This window comes from Lutra lutra, chromosome 5, assembly GCF_902655055.1.
Source record: "Lutra lutra chromosome 5, mLutLut1.2, whole genome shotgun sequence".
Classification (NCBI taxonomy): domain Eukaryota; kingdom Metazoa; phylum Chordata; class Mammalia; order Carnivora; family Mustelidae; genus Lutra; species Lutra lutra.
The window spans coordinates 68,790,500-68,810,126 of NC_062282.1; the positions used below are offsets into that span (position 1 = coordinate 68,790,500).

The window sequence follows — 19,627 nt, forward strand, 5'->3', positions numbered from 1 at the left end:
CTGCTGCCATCCTGCCTCAGCACAAGGCCAACAGGTAACGCGTCCTGGCAGATAAAGCTGGGCAGCCCTCGTTCCCCAAGCAGAACGTAACTCCCCGCGAACAGCTCTTGTTCGAAGGTGGGCGGAGCGCGGGGGAATTGGGGGCCACACACCTCCCCCGCGTACTAGACGCGCGCGGTGGCCGCCTAGCCAAGTCCAGGTTGGAGGGGGCGGTCCCGGCGGCGGGCGCAGGCGCTGGCTGGCGCGCACTCCGGCCCCACCGCCCGGTTCTCTGCCGCGGTCCGCCCTCTGCGGGGCGGGGGAGGGCGCGCGAGCTGCGGCCGCCAGGGCCCGCCCCTTCGCCTTCCCGAGCAGGAGGGCGGCGCGGGGAGGCGGGGCCGCGGCGGCCGGCCCTGTCTGCGCCTTGCTGGCCTCGGAGCTGGCAGACGCTGGGGGGAACATGGCGGCGGCGGAGCTGGCTGTCCCGGCGCTCCCCAACAGCGGCGGCGCGGGGGTGCCGTCGGGCACGGTCCCCGTGCTCTTCTGCTTCTCGGTCTTCGCGCGGCCCTCGTCCGTGCCGCACGGCGCGGGCTACGAGCTGCTCATCCAGAAGTTCCTCAGCCTGTACGGCGACCAGATCGACATGCACCGCAAATTCGTGGTGCAGCTCTTCGCCGAGGAGTGGGGCCAGTACGTGGACCTGCCCAAGGGCTTTGCGGTGAGCGAGCGCTGCAAGGTCCGCCTCGTGCCGCTTCAGATCCAGGTGGGTCCCGCGGGAGGGCCGCGCGCCCAGCCGCTGTTGCCGGTCCCCGCGCGTCTCTGTCCCCGCCCCCGCCGCGCTCCTCAGGTGCCTCGCGCCGCCCTGGCGCCGGGCCCTGCGCGCCTCGCTGGCTGGGGAGGGCTGCGCCGCGAGCGCAGTCCTCGGGGACGGCTCAGAGAATGGGCCAGTCCGAAGGTGACGGTCACCAGCTGTCCTCGCCCGAAGCGGGGGCGTGGGCCTCCCTGCGCGTCTGGGCACGCGAGAACGCCCCCACGTGTGTGGTCCTCGACCGGCCGCATCCGCTTTGTGTGCCAGGAGCAAGTCCAGCCGCCTGCGTAACCGAAGGGCTGTGCGGTACTCGCTGTGGTTTTCTGTGGGAGTGCTGCCGAATGGGGGTGAAGAGTTGATGGGGGTATTGGCCTTAGGGTTTGTTACCCGGAGTTGTGTTTACCACTTGCGGAAACACAAACTTCAGGAGTCAGGCCTTTCCCCGCTCCTCTCTCCAGTTTGTAGTTTCTGGAGCTGAAGCCTCCGTTAACCTTAAGTGAAATAACCATTTGCGTAGCCTCATCCTGGTAACCGGTTACTGGATCTCTTGATTATATATGCGTCGCCTGCGTTCAAAAAGTCATTTGACGCCAGGACTGTAATACCTTGTTAATTCCCCAACTTTCCCTCCGCCAGGATTTCCCGATGGTGCTGGCCGAGAAAGTTATTGCACCTGAGGATTATTTTATAGCTTTTAAATATATATATATATATATATATATATATATATATATATATATTTTTTTTTTTTTTTTTTTTTAAATCATGCACTAATAACTATGCGGGCCTGTCTCTTGTTCTTTTTACGCTCAGAGGATTCACTGGAGGATTTTTATTTTTGGAAAGAGAGAACGTAAGATATATTTTAGGTGCTACACTATCAACAATTTTTCTTTTGTTGAGAAACTGATAAGCCATTTTTTCAGAAGACCAAATTGAAATGGGAATCAGGCTTAGAAGGCGTTTTAATATTCAAGTGTCATATTTTTTTTTAACTTGTCATATTCTTAAGATTATTCTAGATTTTTCTTCCGCCCAGCTGTAGTCAGTAGCTGCAGAATTGGTTTTGTTTCTTATCACCACAGCACCCATGCCAGCCCCAGCACCCCTGCAAGAAGCTTCCAAAGCAGATACTTTTACCTGGATAAATTTCCTGTGTTCAAAGGACAAAGGCTGTGAGGTTCCACTGTTTAGCCCTGTGGGGATTCTAAAGGGATGATCTCTGATACCCCAGAATTTGCCCTGTTGCCCATACAGAGAATTGTGAGAATGGTGGTTGGAAGGTGTTTACTACAACTCCCCCCACCCCCACCCCCCATTTTTTATGTCTTCAAGAGTTTTCCTGGCTGACACCTTTCTGCCGTCTTCCTTGTTCTTGTATTTAGGTTATTGTTGCCAACATACCCAAGAAGTTGGATGCACCTTTGACAAATCCATTAATAAAGGCCAGAATCCAAATTCTAACTGAGGAGGTCTGCAGCTGACCTGAAGATGCAGACTTCTTTGTGATGCATTTTCTGTAGTGGTTGGGAGGGAGGGTGGGCTATACCTAATAAGATACTCTGCCAAACTAGTGACCACCCCCACTCCACATCTCTAAGTCTATTCCCCTTCCCCGCAAGATAAGACTTATTTATTTTGAAAAATTCAAGGCCATGTCTGCCAACTGATTTTAATGAAACGTGCTGGAAATGAGTAATGTATATGTGTATATCTGAAATGTCCTGTACATTCTCAAAAGCCATTTTATAATTCAGGTAACTTGTGGCTTTTGAAATATTTTGCTTGGTATAGGAGATAACATTTTTTTGGTGGTGATGTTTAAAATAATAATTATAATAGCACAGCTCTGTTCAATCTTTTTAAAGATATTATTTATATCTCATTAAATAGCCCAAGAGTTCTTAAAAGTCTGTTACATAATACCTTAAATATTTTAAAGTTTTTAACAGTATTTTTCTTTATGCTGTCTCCTTTTAGTAATAATACATTGACTTCTTCGGCCCGGTGCCTCCTCCAGCTATAAAATAAATGTGGAAGGCTACATACATTCCATATATACCCATAAAGCTATTCTGATACCTATTTATATGTATATGAGTGTATGTCTCTAATATAGACATATGTGTACTTAGTGTGTATATACTTAGAAGTGAAAGGGAAGATAGTTCTTTTCATGAACAATTTATTACATGTTTTTGGAACCTAGCTGTGTAATCCTACAGACATGGATATTTTATAGGTAAATGAGACCATAGAGTTCATCACACAAACATTTGAGTGGCAGCTTTAAGTGCCTGGCACAGTGAATTCAAACATGGATAAGACCCCATTCTTGTTCCTCACCTGATAACCTCTCATTTTGCAAAATAGCAGAAAATGGAAGAAATTGCCCAAGGTTCTCTGATAATGGTGTAGCCATCAAAGCTTGTGAAGGCCCTCCCTGGTAGCTGACCATAGCATTCATCTTCTCTTCTCATGCTTAATGAAAATATCAGGCAGAATAGAGAACAGGCCACAAACTTGAGTTTGTAATATCATTTGTTTTGCTGGTGTTCATTGTTCTTTGAAATCAGTGCCTGTCACTTAAGAAGACTCAGGATGGCCCCTCAGTGAGGCCATGCTCCTGGGGCCTGATGGTCCCTTTCTCCCAGCAGCAGGGACAGAGAGCATAAGTTTGGCCATATGTAGTCCTCTGCTTAAATACTGTAACTTGTTATTTGCTTGAACTGGACCTTAGAGCCTCTAGGGCCCTGGCTCACATACTTATATTCTAGAATATATTCTTAATTTACATAGGGGAGTGGCTTTGCTTTCACTCTTGTTCTGACTGCTGCTGCCATGACCTTGTAACAGAGAGTGGTTGCCTGTGCCGTATTGTGTGCACCTGTAGTGGGTTAGTGGTTCTGTGGGGACTGATCTTTGAGACCCCCATTGTGAATATTGGACTTTTGAGTGTCTTCTTCTCTGAAATCATCTCACAGGGACCGAGTGTCTGCTGACAGCTCAGGTAGCTGAAGACAGCTCATGTTTCAAGCATGGTTTATGTGTTTTCTGCTTTGTCAGAATGCTTGAAGTCCGAGGCATTTTGAGACACAAAGGAAGAAATGTAAATGAGAGGATTGAACAGTGGGAATTTAGGTCATTTTTATAACTTCCAAGTTTTAATTTTTCCTAAGGTATTTCCCAAGTTTTTACTAATGGAAACATTCAACCCTGGAGACTCCTGTACATTTGATATCCTACCACCTCCAGTGTATTTTCCAGCTTGTCACCATGGAAGGCAGAGCCCAAACAGAAGAGAGGAAGAAGTGGACATGACGAGGAGGATGCCAGTGAGGCCATTTTCCCTTTGTATGTAGGAGGGAAGGCTCTGGCAGCTTTGTGTGGGTGGGAGATAAGGGCTTCCCTGGGAAGGTTATTGTGACCTTTCCTGAGATGGTTAATTGGGAAGGTATTTGGCTCCAGAGCACCTTCACTTTCATAGAGGTTTATTACTACTATTAATATTCTATTATTATTTTTAACAGAGGGCATGGCATTTATTAGCCAGAAGAGACCCCAGAGTTCATGGTGGGAAGGGAGAGAAGACCTGGTTTGGGAAGATGAAGGAAAGGAATCTGTTTTCCCTTGGGCTTGCTAGTTTGAAGGTGGTGATTTTTGATTATGAAACCTTTACTGTGGGAGCGTGTAGGAGGAGCAGATAGATAGTAATGCTCAGAAACAGAATGGAGAAGCAGGCAGGACAGATCTCTGGGAGGTGAATAGTGTCAGGGCACTGAGAGGAAACAGCTGGAATGTGAGGGATGTGGTTTGTCTCTCCCCCATTGGTTTGATGGGAGAGAGAGAGAGAGAGATAGAATGTGTTGTGTGTGTCACTTTAAAAAAAAATTTAACATTTTGTATTACTGCCCCAAGCATTGCATACTTTTTTCCCCTTAGTGGAGGCTACCTGTAAATAAGCAGTGTTTGAGAGTAGGGACTATGAATTTATTGTTTGATTATATGAAGCCCATTTAATCCTTGAAGTAGCCCTCTGAGGTAGATACTGTTTTGTTGCCTTGTTATAGATTAAGACACTGCTGTTTGAAAATGTAAATGATTTGTCTGATTTCATGTAATTGAATTTAGGGAAATTGAGATTTGGTCTCAGATTCTATTGCCCACAGCTCTGCTACCCCGGGGGAGCAAGGCCTTGCTGTAGCTGTGGTAATCACATTTCCTTGCAAACATTTCTGAGTGGAAATTCTGATACCTGACCGTCCCTTCTGGACTCTCTCCCAAGTATATCATGCCTATCTTGTGACTCTTATAGACTGCCTCGGTTTTGAACACATCCCATTTACAATTCCAAACTTTAATAATTCCTAAAGACACACAGTAGTAGTTCTCACTAGAAGGCTATTAAAACAAAGTACCACACACTGAGTGGCTTATACAACAGAAGCCTACTTCCGCCCATTCTGGAGGCTAACATTCAGGGTCGACTCCTGAGGACTGTGAGGGAGAATGTGTTCCATGCTTCTTTCCTGGGCTCTTGGTTTTCTGGCCATCTTTGGCGTTGCTTGGTGTATAGACCCATCACCTTCGTCACTGCCTTCATGTTCCCAAGGCCTTCTCTGTCCAGATTGCCTCTTTTAATAAGGATGCTAGTCATGTCGGTGTCGGCCCTCACCCTGCTCCAGTGTGACCTCATCTTGACTAATTATTTTTCAATGATTCTATTTCCAAATCAGGTCACTTTCTGAGGTCCTGGAGGTTAGGAATTCAACATGTGAATTTTGGGGGATACAATTCAACATAAAATACTCAACGTGAATTGGTTTTGTGGGAACACAGAACTGGGGCACAGATAGAGTATCACTGAGCAAGGCCAGCCTCCGTCTATGTGCCTGTCCTGAGTAACCAGGGGCACTTAACCGAGGAAGGACAGGTTCCTTGAGAATGGACAGCTGCTGTTAGAAAATGGTCAGAACACAGGTGGTAATGAAGAGGGGGATATAAAGTCGTGATAATATAATAATGTAATAATGGGACTTGGGGATGAAAAGTCTTTTAACTGTTAAATCTGGTCAGATTCCAGCTGTGACATTTCTTAAGAAAATGGACAAAAATTTATACTTGCAATTGATCTCTGAAAGGTGCTACAGGTTCTGACCAGTTTTTTGTATTTGAATATGTTTAGTGAGATATGTGTTATCTATGTGTATGCATGTATAGAGATGTTTGCAGATATATAGATAAATGAAGGTGTGTATGTTCACACACACACATTTTTTATATGTGATTTTTTTCATGGTTCTTGAATATGCAATGATTTGTAATTGCTGTGTTTTAACTTGTGACAGCATTTGACCCAGTGTATTTTAATTTGCTATCTTGCAGTTGCAGTGTATGTTTGAGCAGCATTTTTAGTTATCTACAAGGTTTTGCTTTAAGAGAAATTCATGAGTCAAGTTAAGAAGTCTGGGTTTTAGAGTCAGTGTGTAATTGAATAACAACTTATTGAATTCATGTGAATTTGGGGGATGGATTGGTGGGACATGGTGAGAGTTTCTCAGGGTAGTTTTGTTTTGCTTTTTCTCCTTTTTATTGTAGCCTCAAAGCCTTCTTTCTGGCTTATCAAAAGTAGCAATTTTTTTTTCCCCAACTACCCTAGTGTATAGGGATACCTCTTTGTTGTTGTTGTTGTTGTTGTTGTTGTTGTTGTTTTTAAATAAGCTTTTAATTTTAGCACAGTGTTAGAGCATAGTTGCAGAGATAGCCTGGAGAGTTCCTGGATACTTGTACCTAGTTTCCCCCCTGACTCTCGTCTTACATTGCTGGGCACAATGCTTGTCACAGCCAAGGAACCAGCACTGGTACATTCGAATCTCTGGAGTTATACACTTTATTCACATTTCACTAGTTTTTCCCGAATGCCATTTTTCTCTTCCATAGTCCATTCCTGGATACTAATTATGTTTCGTTGTCATGTCTTCCTAGGCTCCCTTGGGTTTTCAGACTTGTTTTGTCTATATTCTATTGTATAGTTTTTGATGACATTGACAGTTTTGCGGAGTACTGGTCAGATTTTTTGGTAGAATGTATCTCATTTGGTTTATCTGATGTTTTTCGCACACTTCAAATGGGGCTGTGGGATTTTGAGAGGCAGATGGTGAAGGTCCTTCTTATCACGTTTTTTCAAGTCGATATACTAGCAATGTGGCATGACTGATTCTCTCAGTTTTGATCACCTGGCTGAGGCAGTGTCTGCAGATTTTTTCCATTGTAAATAGTCACCCTGTTACCTCCTCTATATTCTACTTTGAGGAAGCAAGTCATTTCATGCAGTCCACATCCAAGAGGGATATCAGGAGTTAAACTCTGACTTACTGAGAGGAGGCTGTCTGGGCATTTTTGATTCACTAAATTATAGCCAGTCATCTCTGCACAAGAACATGCCTTGTCACATTATCTCTGTCGTTTCTCTGTTTGCTGAAGGTTAATAGATGAGTTCCTATACTAGAAGGGTTTTTCAAGGTGGTGAGGATTTTGTGGCTGCATTTTTTGACATCCTCAGTCTGTGTCCACTATGACATATATCTGATGTGGCCCCCTGCCCAGAATAGGAGACCTCATAGCTGAAAGGAGGTAGGAACAGAAACACCAGGAGACCACAACTCTGAATATTTAGGGTTTCTGGATAGGTAAGGCTTTATTCCTTTATGTATCCCAATACATTTGGCCATTTTAATATCATAGCCCTGAAGTATTATATAATTTAACATTTTCTTAGTCGAGTGTGCTAAAATGCTGTCCCAATTTATGTTATTATATACATACTGTTCCACTAGAAGTCTAGATGTGGAACTAGTTGAGTTTTGATCTGCTTTTAGTGTATTTTGAATTTTTTTTCTGTCACCTATCATTTCTTGCTGATACCAGTTTGCCTATCTCTAGCCGCTTACTTTCTGATTTGCTGTTCATAACCTTCTGTGAGTTTAGGGCCAGGAGGACTAAACTTGTTGGGAATGTGTACAGAGTTCGTCCGTTATCTGAGGTGAGATCTGCGAGCTAGAGATAGAGCGGCCACGAGCTCTGAGTATGATAGTGTTTGGCCATCTGGCACACTTAGTTTGGTTTATTTTGCTTGCGTGCTTCTTTCAATGCCGTGGAATGACGAGAATGACTGAGTTGCATTGCTGTAATTTGAAACAGACCAGTTGCAGGTAAACTGCATTCTGTCATGTGCCCTAAACACATTGTGGGTGTCTAGGGATCCACTTAGACTTTGAGCCCTTTGATCCAAAATTTAATTTTTACTGAGAATTTAAAATATGTATTCATAAATAGTGATTGGTTTTAAAAAATTGTGTCCTGGGTAACTTATATATATATGTCACGCTCCCTGCTTTGGAAAATGATACTTGCATTAAAAATTTAAGGGAGCGAACAGTTTAAGATAGAATATGTAATTTAAGATGCTTGAATATTTATTTTGATCATCCTTTATTGGCAAAGTAGGGAAACCTTTTACATAGTGTTAGCATTACAGATGGCACTCCCATTCTGCCATGAATTTGGTCTGTAGAGGGAGATGGGTGCCAGAGTTCCTCAGACCAGCACATAGATAAGGAAGTACAGACTCAATGGAAGGATAAGAGATTCCTTTTAATGATGCACCTAATTCCTGTAGTAACTGTTTCCTGGGAGTGTGTAGGGCCAGGCTGGTGGGGAAGCCACCATCATGTAATTGGGACACAGGGTTTTCTCTAGAAAATTATTAACAGACATTATCCATGGGTGGTTTTTGGGCAAAATGGGAAAATTGAGGGGAGATCTAAGGGCTGGCTAGTAAGAGTAGGGGCATGGGTTCATTCAGGACCAGACTGCTTCCTCTGCAGTGCTTTCTGAAATTTGAGAAGGCAGGAAGAACAGCATCATGGACCCTGAAGAATGCATGAGTGACATGAAATTCTTAACATTCATCAGCGGCTTTCCACTTTTTTGTAGACTCCTCCTGGGCCCACGTTGTTACTGTAGACCAACTATGGCAATTAACGTCAAGCTGGGTAATCTAATACCTGTTTTTAACCTTAATTCATTAATTTCCTGATGATGATGAATTTGTTGATGAATGCAGGTGTCCAATTTATGTCTGTCCATTGAACAGTGGTGATGTGCTTGGCATTATTTCATTGCATTTCTTTTTTTGAACTCTGAGAAGTTATTCCTGAGAACAGCATCTTAATATTTCTGTCTGATGACAGCAGCAGTTCTGAATTTGTTCTGATTTTTTAGTTTTATGTTCCATAGTCTCTGCTACAGATTATTTTCAGGGTTACTTTTTGTACTTAGAAGCAATGCCATCGTCAAACTTAAGTTGTTTACCATCGTAACATTTTTTTTTTCTAACAGTAAAAGCTATGTGTACTTTTAAATAACGTTTGGGAAGTGTTTTTAAATAGCATTTGGAGAAGGTAAGAGAAGTATAAAGAAAAAAATATGACTGACACCCATAACTGTGTAACTACTTGTTAATATTTACATGTATTTGCTTCTACATTCTATTTATATTTTTACATGATTGAAACACTGCTGAGCTTCAGTGCTCTCTTTTTATTTGTTTATTTATTTGTTTTTAAAAGATTTTATTCATTTATTTGGCAGAGAGAGACAGAGACAGAGAGAGAGGGAACACAAGCATCTGGAGAGGGAGAGAAAGAAGCAATGCTTCCCGCCAAACAAGGAGCCCAATGCAGGGCTCGATCCTAGGACCCTGGGATCATGACAGGAACCGAAGTCAGACACTTAACGACTGAGCACCCAGGCGTCCCCTGTGCTCTCCTTTTAAAATTAATATTAGATCACGAGCATTTCTTCATAGATGGTTCAAATATTTTTAAAAACTTATTTGCATATATTATTTTAGTTCTCTAAAAAATTTTTCCTCATGGGAGTGTGTTCAACTTTGTGAAGTCTTTTCTGTATTGTGGGTCCTTGGTTTTTTTCTGATTTTCATTATTAAAAACAATTCAGTCAACAACATCTTTGTGGATTTTTTTTTTTTTCAATAATTCAGATCACTTCCTTTGGATAATAGTTGTAGAAATTGACTTACTAGGTCAAACAGTAGGAACACTTTTCTCCTTTATTGACCTCCACTGAAAATAAATGTCGTCCTATAACGAGTGCTAAATCATTCTTTTTTCTTCTTTCCTCAGCTCACCACCCTGGGAAATCTCACACCTTCAAGCACTGTGTTTTTCTGCTGTGATATGCAGGAGCGATTTAGACCAGCCATCAAATATTTTGGGGATATTATTAGCGTGGGACAAAGATTGGTATGTTTGCTTGTTTATTTTTCCAACTCCCTAAAGCATGGTATACATTTATATAGTTACAAAATACATAAATTGCTAATTATCCTTGTTTTCTGTTTGTTTTTTCTAGTTACAAGGGGCCCGAATGTTAGGAATTCCAGTTATTGTAACAGAACAGTACCCTAAAGGTCTTGGAAGCACTGTTCAAGAAATTGACCTAACAGGTGTAAAACTGGTCCTTCCGAAGACCAGGTTTTCAATGGTAATACCAGAAGTAGAAGCAGCATTAGCCGAGATTCCTGGAGTCAGGAGTGTTGTATTATTTGGAGTAGAAGTAAGTGCATTTTGTTATGTTTGGGGTACAATGTCATTTGTAGAAAAACTGCAGTGCGATTTTATGTGTAGGCTATGTGGTAGGTGATAGTGATGATGAGAAACATCCACCACCCTTCAATGAGTGTTGACTCTTTGCATGGCAGTGATCTGTAGCTCTTCAGTCATCCAACACTCCCAGTGACTTTCTGAGCCAATGAAGTACTCTGGGTCTCCCCCTATTACAGATGAGGAAACTAAAACACACATGCTGTGCAACTTGCTTGGAGCAGGTAGCTGGTTAAGGGATGCATATCACAGCAGAAAAACACAGTGCCCCAAAAGTAGTAGTTAAAAGCAGAGGCACAAGAATCGATCAGCCTACATTCAGAGGCATTATTTTTATTTATGTGTTATAGGATTTCACTTTGGTCATATTTTTGCTGTAGAAAAACCTCAGAAGTCATGTAGTTCCTTGTCCTTCCCACTTGAATCACTTACATACTTTTTGAAGGAAAAAAATACTCAAGATTCTTTATGTGGATTAAAATGATTTTTTGTTTGATCTGGTTTTTTGGCATTTGTATATACAGAATATATGTATTTATTCATAGCATTTAAACAGTTATTGAATTAAATTTTAAAATTATGGAAAAAAATGATAAATACAGTGAAATCCAAATAGTATCAATTTAATATACCTATGATAGTAGGTTTTATACTGTAGGTTTTAAGAGTACAAGGATGCAGCCTTAGTTTTAGGTGTGCATTAAGTATTTTTGTATTTTGACTTCAATAATGATAATACAGAGGAAGCCTATTGATATAAATATGTCATGCCAAATACTTTTGCTGACTTGGGCACTTTTTTTTGCTCATTCGTCATTATTATACTTCGTGCCTAATCAAAATCATCTTTGAACAGTCCTCCAGTGCCAATTTTAATGGCATGCCAGTTGATAATTCTCCAAAGTTCACTCGTCACGTGCACATAAGTTTGGCATCCTGGTATTATTGAAATGTGCTTTCATTCTTTATATAACAGAGCTCTTTTCGGGCATGGTTTTGCTCTGTATTGTCTGCTAATGAATTGTTACAAGTTAGTACCTACAAAGACGGAATCTGTATGATACATCTGCTTGTGCTGTATACCGGATATTTTTTGCCTTTGTCACTTGTTATTTTTAACTTGGCCTACCTTTACTACTGGGTACCTCGTACCAACTTAGTTTTTCTACTTGTTTCTCCGTGTACAGTACTGCTGACTCATTCTTTGTGTTGGGCACTCAGAGTGAGTTCAGAAATAAACCCAACCACGAGCAGCATCAAAACGGAGTGGTAGTAGTCAGCCTTAGGAAGGTCATCCAGATGACAGATGAAAATCCTTTTGAAAAAATTGTCACAGAGCTCCAAGTATATGCTCAAGGATCCTAGTGTGAGGAAGCTTGATGGAATCCAGTTTCTGAGTTTACAGTGAGGAAACCAAAGACCAAAGCCTGAGATGTTTATTTTCAAGATGACCTAGCAAGTTAGAGGCAAGGCCAGAGGGAGGGCAAGGTCATGAGAACTGTAGTGCTTTTTTCTGCTTTATCATGTTGTCACATGTTTGTAAAATGTGTGCCCGCATTATTACGTAGGATTTTTAATGTCCCTCCTAGACTCATGTGTGCATCCAGCAGACAGCTCTGGAACTAGTGGGCCGAGGTATTGAGGTTCATATTGTTGCTGATGCCACCTCATCGAGAAGCATGATGGACCGGATGTTTGCTCTTGAGGTAATTGTCCTGCTTGAAAATAAGTAATTTACCAATTTTTCCCGATTAATTTGAAGAATCATGAATACTTCATAGCAATGAAAAATTGGCATCTTCAATTTGCGTGTCTTTTGACAACTTCAGATTCCCTGACTTCCAGAGTCTTGGTGGTGTGCTGACCGACCTTTGAGGTGTTGCCACTAAATCTTCTTTTACATCTTCCATCTCCTCAGATCTAGATTTCTAGTGATACCAGAATCTCTCATACATCTTTTCTCATGACTTTGCTATGGTTTGATGTATGAACTTGTAAGAAGCCTTCTAGTAAGCTTAATCTGCATCACTGAGAGATTTGCAAATCAGAAACAGCCCACCTAGTTTAACTAACAGAGGCTGAACCAGGCTTAGGCTGGCCATGCCCAACCCTAGGGCATGGCCAGCCTAAGCCTGGTTCAGCTTCTGTTGGGTTTCCTCCGTCTTGAGTTTCTGGGCAATGGGAGGTGTGTTACTGCCTCTGGACACCACTCACACATAGTATTTCTTGGCTGTCTGCCCCAGAGGATCAGGGTGGACCATAGTCAGGGAATCAGAGATATTTTGTCAGTGTTGCTTAACAGTACTCTTTTGTAAGCATTTTCTCTTCCAAGACTGTTGAAAAGCAAACTACCACATAATCCTTTGAAACATTCCATATTGTAGATTGTTCTCTCGCTTGCATTTAATTCTAGTTCTGTAATAATTTTAGAGTCATGTCCATGTGGATTGAGTTGGCATATTCTTTAACTGATGATTTTTATTGAGAATAGGAAATACAGATTTTTTTGTCATTGTTGAGATCCTCCAGTGTTCAGGCCCAAGCTGGCCTATGAACCACTTTCTGTGTTGGATTGCAAAGTCATTGCTTCTACCAGGAGTGTTCCCAGGGGTGTTGAGGTAGGGCAAATGAGAGAATATAGGCAAGAAAGAAGAAAAGTCTGTGCAGAAGGCCGATGCAGAAGCAAGTGGGGAGGTGGCAGCAGTAGCTTCTTTAAGACCCTGGTTGGCCATCCCTTCTCTAGGAAGGCTGAGGGCCAGAACTTGAAGTGTTTCCACGGAAGTGGAAGACTAAAAACATCCAAAAATAACAATCTTGCTTATAAAGAAATTGCAAGGACTTTTGTCCTCCACTCAAATAAGTTTTTGAGACATGTCTTTATTATGGCATTTATTACAGAAAATTATGATTGTTGGCACCTCTGTCTCCTCCTAACACTGGGGATACAAACATGGTGAACCTCTTTACCATCAGACACTCTTTGGGAAGTTGTCTCATCTCAGTGATGAGGAGTCTAGACACTGGAGGGATATTACGGGTTTGAATGCAAGGCCTGGCGTTTTGTAAATGTGTGTCCAGGGACAAGTTATCTAGTACACGTGCCTCAGAGTTTTTTCTTTCTTTCTTTCTTTTTTTTTTTTTTAAGATTTTATTTGACAGAGAGAGACAGTAAGAGAGGGAACACAAGTAGGGGGAGTGGGAGAGGAAGAAGCAGACTCCCTGCTGAGCAGGGAGCTCACTGCGGGTCTCGATCCCAGGACTCTGGGATCATGACCTGAGCCGAAGGCAGACACTTAATGACTGAGCTACCCAGGAGCCCCACTGCCTCAGATTTCTTACCAGGGAAGTGGATATAGTGAAAAGCCACCCCACTGGGGGATTTGGTGTGGGTTAGTGAGGTAAGGTGTTGACAGCACTTAGTGTAGCGTCCGATGAAGTAAACACTCAAATATTAGCTGCTGCATTTATTTCTCTTGTGGTTATTATTTGTTGTTGTATCCATGCAGTCTTAACCCGAAATGTAGAAGCAGTAGGTCAGCTTCTCAGACCCAGCAGGAAGGAGGGAGTGTGGTTGTCTGGTGGCTTTGGGTGAGACAGAGCAACCATCATCGCGTGGGTTCAAGCACAGAGGTTGCAAAGTGAAAAGAAAGAATCAGGTCAGATCGTGATGGGGGAGGCGTGCCACACTGCAGATTTTTCTCTTAGTCTTAATTTTTGATGGAGGTGTTGTAGTTTGTACCTAGATTATTGGGAGAAGTGTTAGTTTTATTTCTTTTACTGTAGGACTTTGAAAGTTAAAGAGCAATCCGGCCAGCTCGCCTTCCCTGTTCCTTTAGAACACATTCCTCACAGGAATTCCTGAGACTACCCACATTGCCTTTTGAGATCATTATATTAAAAAGATTTATAGATACTGTTACTGAAACTTCAGGGCCTGGGTTTGTGGCATGTGCTGTCTTCAACAGAATATTTTGAGCACCAACTGTTTATCAGGCATTGTTTCTTTCAACTAATAATTGTAGAGTAAATGCAGAATAAAATAGAATGAAACCCTCTCTGGAACTTGATACCCTTGGACTTATAGTGGGGGTGGGTGGGGTTCATGTTGATTGGAAATTTACTGGGTTTAGCACCCCCCCCCCCCCTTTGCCCTCTCTGAAGGTCTCATGGCTTTGTACCCTTGCATTTTGAGGTTTGTGGGTCAGAGTAACTTTTGCTTCGACCTTGCTGGACTGGTTTTGTAAGTGTAGGGGATCAACTTTGGAAGCCAATGGAGCCCTATACCCGTGTGCATTAAAGAGGTGTGGTTTGAAGTTTCTGCCTCATTTTCAGCCGGGAAAGAGAGAGTTTGGGAGAAGGACTGGAGGTGTCCTTATAGTGCCTGTGGGTGTGCCCAGACCTGCCTGTGTCCGCAGAAGCTCCGCTTTTCTCTCTTTGCTCAGGCACTCAGTTTGGGGTTGGCAGGCACCGTGGGAAGGTCCAGGAGTCGGTTCTGAAAACTTTACATGTTGCTGAGCCATGCCTTCTGCTTATGTAGGTTCTTTGCTTGATTTTTTTGGGGGGGAGGGAGGGGATTGATTTTTTTTTTTTTTTTTTTTTTAAATCCAGTCAGCCTTGGCCGTATCTCCGTCTTGAAGCCATGGTTGGTGTCAGTTGACTAAGATGTGTTTCTGTGCCTTGAGGATCCCAGCCCACCTCTGCCACGGTGACCCGACTCTCACCGGGGACTGTTGACTTGCCGTCAGTCCAGCAGATTGTGGTCAGCGGAGCCCTAGGGAAAGCTGGTGTTTTCAGGGGTTATCTATCTGCTTTCTTCCGTAGACCTGGGAGCAGTTCTCTGTCCTTCTGCCTCACGGAGGAACTGGAAAGATGAGTGAGAACTGACTTCTTTGGCACTTCTGCATGCATCAGGCGTGTTCACAGACACTGCCAGTGTGTGATTAAGATTCAGAGTGAATCCTTGAGAGTCCCCTCATTAAACTGCGAGCCTTGAGGAAGGCCAGGCCGGGCTGCCAGCTGGTCAGGGCAGGAGCTGCTCTAGTCTTACAGTTGTCCCCTGCTCTTCTCTGGGAGGGAAGCACACAGTCCTGGAGATGTCTAAGGGTTTTGATAGGATAGTCAGAAGTGGACTAAAAGGAGGAGGACTTTAGTTTCCAGAAGTCTTCAAAAAACTCACTTTGGGGTATTTGTCCCAACATACAGGGTACTAGCACACTTGGTTTTTTCTTCCTCTTTCCTATGTAATTCTGCTGTTTTTTCTTTCCTCAAGCCTGCTGGTCAGCTGCCCTGCATGCTTTTCCACACAGGCTGCTGAGGTCCACGCTGGCTTTCTGAGTAGTGGGCTGAGCTTCTCCCTTCTGCGTCCTTGGGGACAAAAAGAAGGGGTTTACTCTGCCAGTATAGGTTAGGCCTGCACATCTGCAAGGCTTCACCTTGCTCCTGGAGGATGTCCTGGTTCTTGTTCTTACTCCTCCTTCATGAAGAGTCACTGACCTGGGTCTTTTCCCCTGACCTGCCTGGGAATTATGTCTCTGCCTCTCTCCTTGGTTCTTACAGCAGAGGGTTCGAGGGACAGCAGTTGGCCAGGTTTTTCCCTATGGTTTCTGATAATAGAGATGGCCAGAGAAGACAACTCCAACTCTAGAATTCTCTCTCATTCCCTTCTCTACCCCTCTCCTGCTTGTTCTCAATTTTGTCTTCTTTGCCCTCCTCTCTCCCTTCTTCCCTCCTTGAGACTTCTGTCCTTGCTTCTTTATTATGATGCCACTGGGGCAGTTTGGCAACAACATTCTTTGATCTGTCAGCGAAACTTTAAATTTTATGCTCTTGTTTCATGATTCTGAAGTTTATGGTGGTGGCAGTGCTGGTGGGTCTGTTATCAGCCCAGGGGCACACTCTTTTTTTTTTTTTTTTTTTTCCAAGATTTCATTTATTTATTTGTTAGAGACAGTGAGAGAGGGAACACAAGCAGGGGAGTGGAAGAGGAGGAAGCAGGCTTCTGGCGGAGCAGGGAGCCCGATGTGGGGCTGATCCCAGGACTCCAGGATCATGACCTAAGCCAAAGGCAGACACTTAAGGACTGAGTCACCCAGGTGCCACAGGGGCACATTCTTACAAATTGCATGAGGCTCTCCTACAACCAGTTCTTTCTGACTTATGGGAAGGACACACATTGCTGTATGTCATATGTTTGGAGACAGAAAAAAGAAATTAAAAGTCGGGGCGCCTGGGTGGCTCAGTGGGTTAAAGCCTCTGCCTCCGGCTCAGGTCAGGATCCCAGGGTCCTGGGATCGAGCCCCGCATTGGGCTCTCTGCTCAGCGGGGAGCCTGCTTCCTCCTCTCTCTCTCTGCCTGCCTCTCTGCCTACTTGTAATCTCTGTCAAATAAATAAATAAAATCTTAGAAAGAAAGAAAGAAATTAAAAGTCATTGTTTTACCCTCATAGTCTTGATGTCCCTTCTGTGCCTGGCACATATAAGTCATAACATTAGCTACATATTTTCTTTTCCTTGTTTCTAGTCCACATTACTATTACTGAGAATAATTGTAATCAGTTTGTGGTGTGACTAGTTGGAAATCTGTCCCCATCACTTAAGTGGATGGTCTGGCTAAGGACCATGGCTTTAATAGAGGACACTAATTATTGTATCCCACCATAGCTTTTGCTGTTTAATACAGTGTTCCTTGTTGTGCTCATTTCTTGATTTGCCTTTATTTTATTTTATTTTTTTTAAGCGTCTTGCTCGAACCGGGATCATAGTGACTACGAGTGAAGCTGTTCTGCTACAGCTGGTGGCAGATAAAGACCATCCAAAATTCAAGGAAATTCAGAATTTAATTAAGGCGAGTGCTCCAGAGTCAGGCCTGCTTTCCAAAGTATAAGGACATTTGAAGGTCTGGTATGCTGCTCACCATCAGGTGACAGGACTGTAAGCCTGGACAAGTCTTGTCTCCACTAGAATTAAAATGTTAAAGTCAAAACTTGGCTCCTTTTTTGCGCCTCTTAGTCAGACATAACCACTTAGACCATTTGGGTACCAAGGTTTAGTTACAAATGTCAAAGGCTTCAGGTGCTGCCTACCTTCTTCTTCTTTTCTTTTTTTCTTTTTTAATGTGCTTTTATTTATTAAAATAACTATAATGAAGGTGCCTGTTTTGTGTATATTGTGTCCACTGGTCATTATTTTTTTAACGTGAATACTCTTGTGACATTTTCTCAAATTGTGCACTGTAAATTAAAAAAAATGTACCAATAATGGTTTGACTTTCATAGTATTATTAAGATGTCTGTTGTAGCCCAGACTCAGTGCTTTTACTTTACAGATAGATTGAAATAGGATTATTAGGTGAGAATTTCAAACAGACCTATGGATCATGGTACCCCTTTCTTTCACAATGCAGTCAGCTTACTTGAGTAAGTAGCGTTGATCTAACCAAACAAATGTATATTGAATAATTATGTATCTTTCTTGATGATGCTAATTTTCTTATTCTAGTCACTATCACTCATTTTCTGTTAATGTTCTCTCTCTCTTTTTTTTTTTAGCTGTATCTTTTCCTTAAAATACTCATTGGGCCATTCTTTGTTTTAATTTTTTAAACAGAATGGTTTGCAATGTTACAAAATCAGGGGAGAACTGTTTTAGATTACTTTGGCTGCATGCGTTTACTACAATGTTGAATATGTCTTCCAATATGCACCAGCTTTAGCGAAGAGTCACAGGTTGGATAAAATAGGGTTTTCAAACGTCCATATTCTTGTTTGGTATTTTCTCTACCTACCCTCCAAATATTACAGTTAAGGCAAAGGCTTGAGTCATGATTTGGTAGTATTAATTTTGTAGTCATTGCTACCCTTCAATAAATTTATTTTCATTAAAAACTTATTAGAGGGTTTTAAAACTTTTTTTTATATCATGTGAAATATGAAACACTGCTGTCTTTTATATTAAAGTAATTAAAGAAAATGTATTATTTGAATGAAATTATTTTGTCCTCCACAACGTGGCTCTGTGAGTACTATGCCAGGAATTCTAATATTTTTTTCAAAGTGTAAAACTTTTGACATTCAATTATCTATCAACCAAAGGAAATTTTCAAAGGAAAATTCTTTGCAGGTGGGGCAGATGGATTTTCCTGAAGGGCCTTGGCATTATTTAAGAGCGGTAGAAATGCTGATTTTTTTTGTCACCTGTAACAAACTACAGCCAGCAATCCTGTGGGTGTGGTTGAGTATTCTTTCCCCCCAGGCAATTTGGGTATCAAAAAAGAAATTTTAAATCAAAGTTTTGAAATAGTTTTGAAGAACTTCAAACCTACTGCTCCTCAGACTTTAATATGAATGTCATTCACCTGGGGCTCTCATTAAAACACTGAGTCTGGTTTAGTAGGTGTGCAGGAGGGCCTGACATTTTGCATTTCTAAAAGAAAGGCTCTGTGCACCGGGGTTGCTTAGAATGGACCACATTTTGAGTAGCAAGCATTTCAGAAACAACACCTGTTTCCTTCCCCTGCATCCACACCCTTTGTTTCTCATGAAATACCAGTGCAGTGAAGCCTTGTCAGAGCTGAAACCAATTCCCTGACCCCCAGGTTAGCTTCCTATTACTCCCATGAGAAATTAGCGCAGATTTAGTGGCTCAATACCACAGAAACTTAATATAGTTTTGTAGATTAGAAGCCTGAAATGAGTATCACTGGACTGAAATCCCTCTTTCCCACTAGATTGTCAGCTCTTTGAAAGCAGAATCTGTGCAGTTGCTGTACTCATTCTGGAAATACATTTTGAGAACCTGCTAAGTTCTAAACATTGTGCTATGTGCTGAGGATAAAAAGATGCTTGTAGGAAACTCCTGGTCTGGTATAAAGTCAGATCTATCACAACCTCTCAGCAAATGTAAATTGAAATAGGTTATGTCAAAAGTTCAGGAATGTCAATATTCCAGAGTTCAGAAGAATATAATTGGGAATTCTGGCTTCTTCTTTTTCACAGATCATGCAAAAGCAGGGTGACATGGCCTTGTTATTATGAGAAGACTGAATTGATTTTAATATATTAGGCTTTGAATTGGGAAGGCCTACAGTTTTGTAGAACAGTGTTCTTTTAACTAATGGAAACAAGTTGAGCACTGAAGCAGAAGAGGAGTCTGGTGTT

At 42.3% G+C, this 19,627-nt stretch overlaps 1 protein-coding gene across 1 annotated transcript; it reads left to right on the forward strand.

Moving 5' to 3' along the window:
• The first annotated feature begins 380 nt into the window (after nt 1-380).
• On the forward strand, nt 381-18,359 carry ISOC1 (isochorismatase domain containing 1). The gene is made up of 5 exons (XM_047731013.1): nt 381-742; nt 9,994-10,113; nt 10,223-10,426; nt 12,063-12,179; nt 17,209-18,359. Exons 1-5 carry the CDS (start codon nt 440-442, stop codon nt 17,353-17,355), a joined length of 891 nt encoding a protein of 296 aa, XP_047586969.1. The 5' UTR covers nt 381-439; the 3' UTR covers nt 17,356-18,359.
• Nucleotides 18,360-19,627: the final 1,268 nt, after the last annotated feature.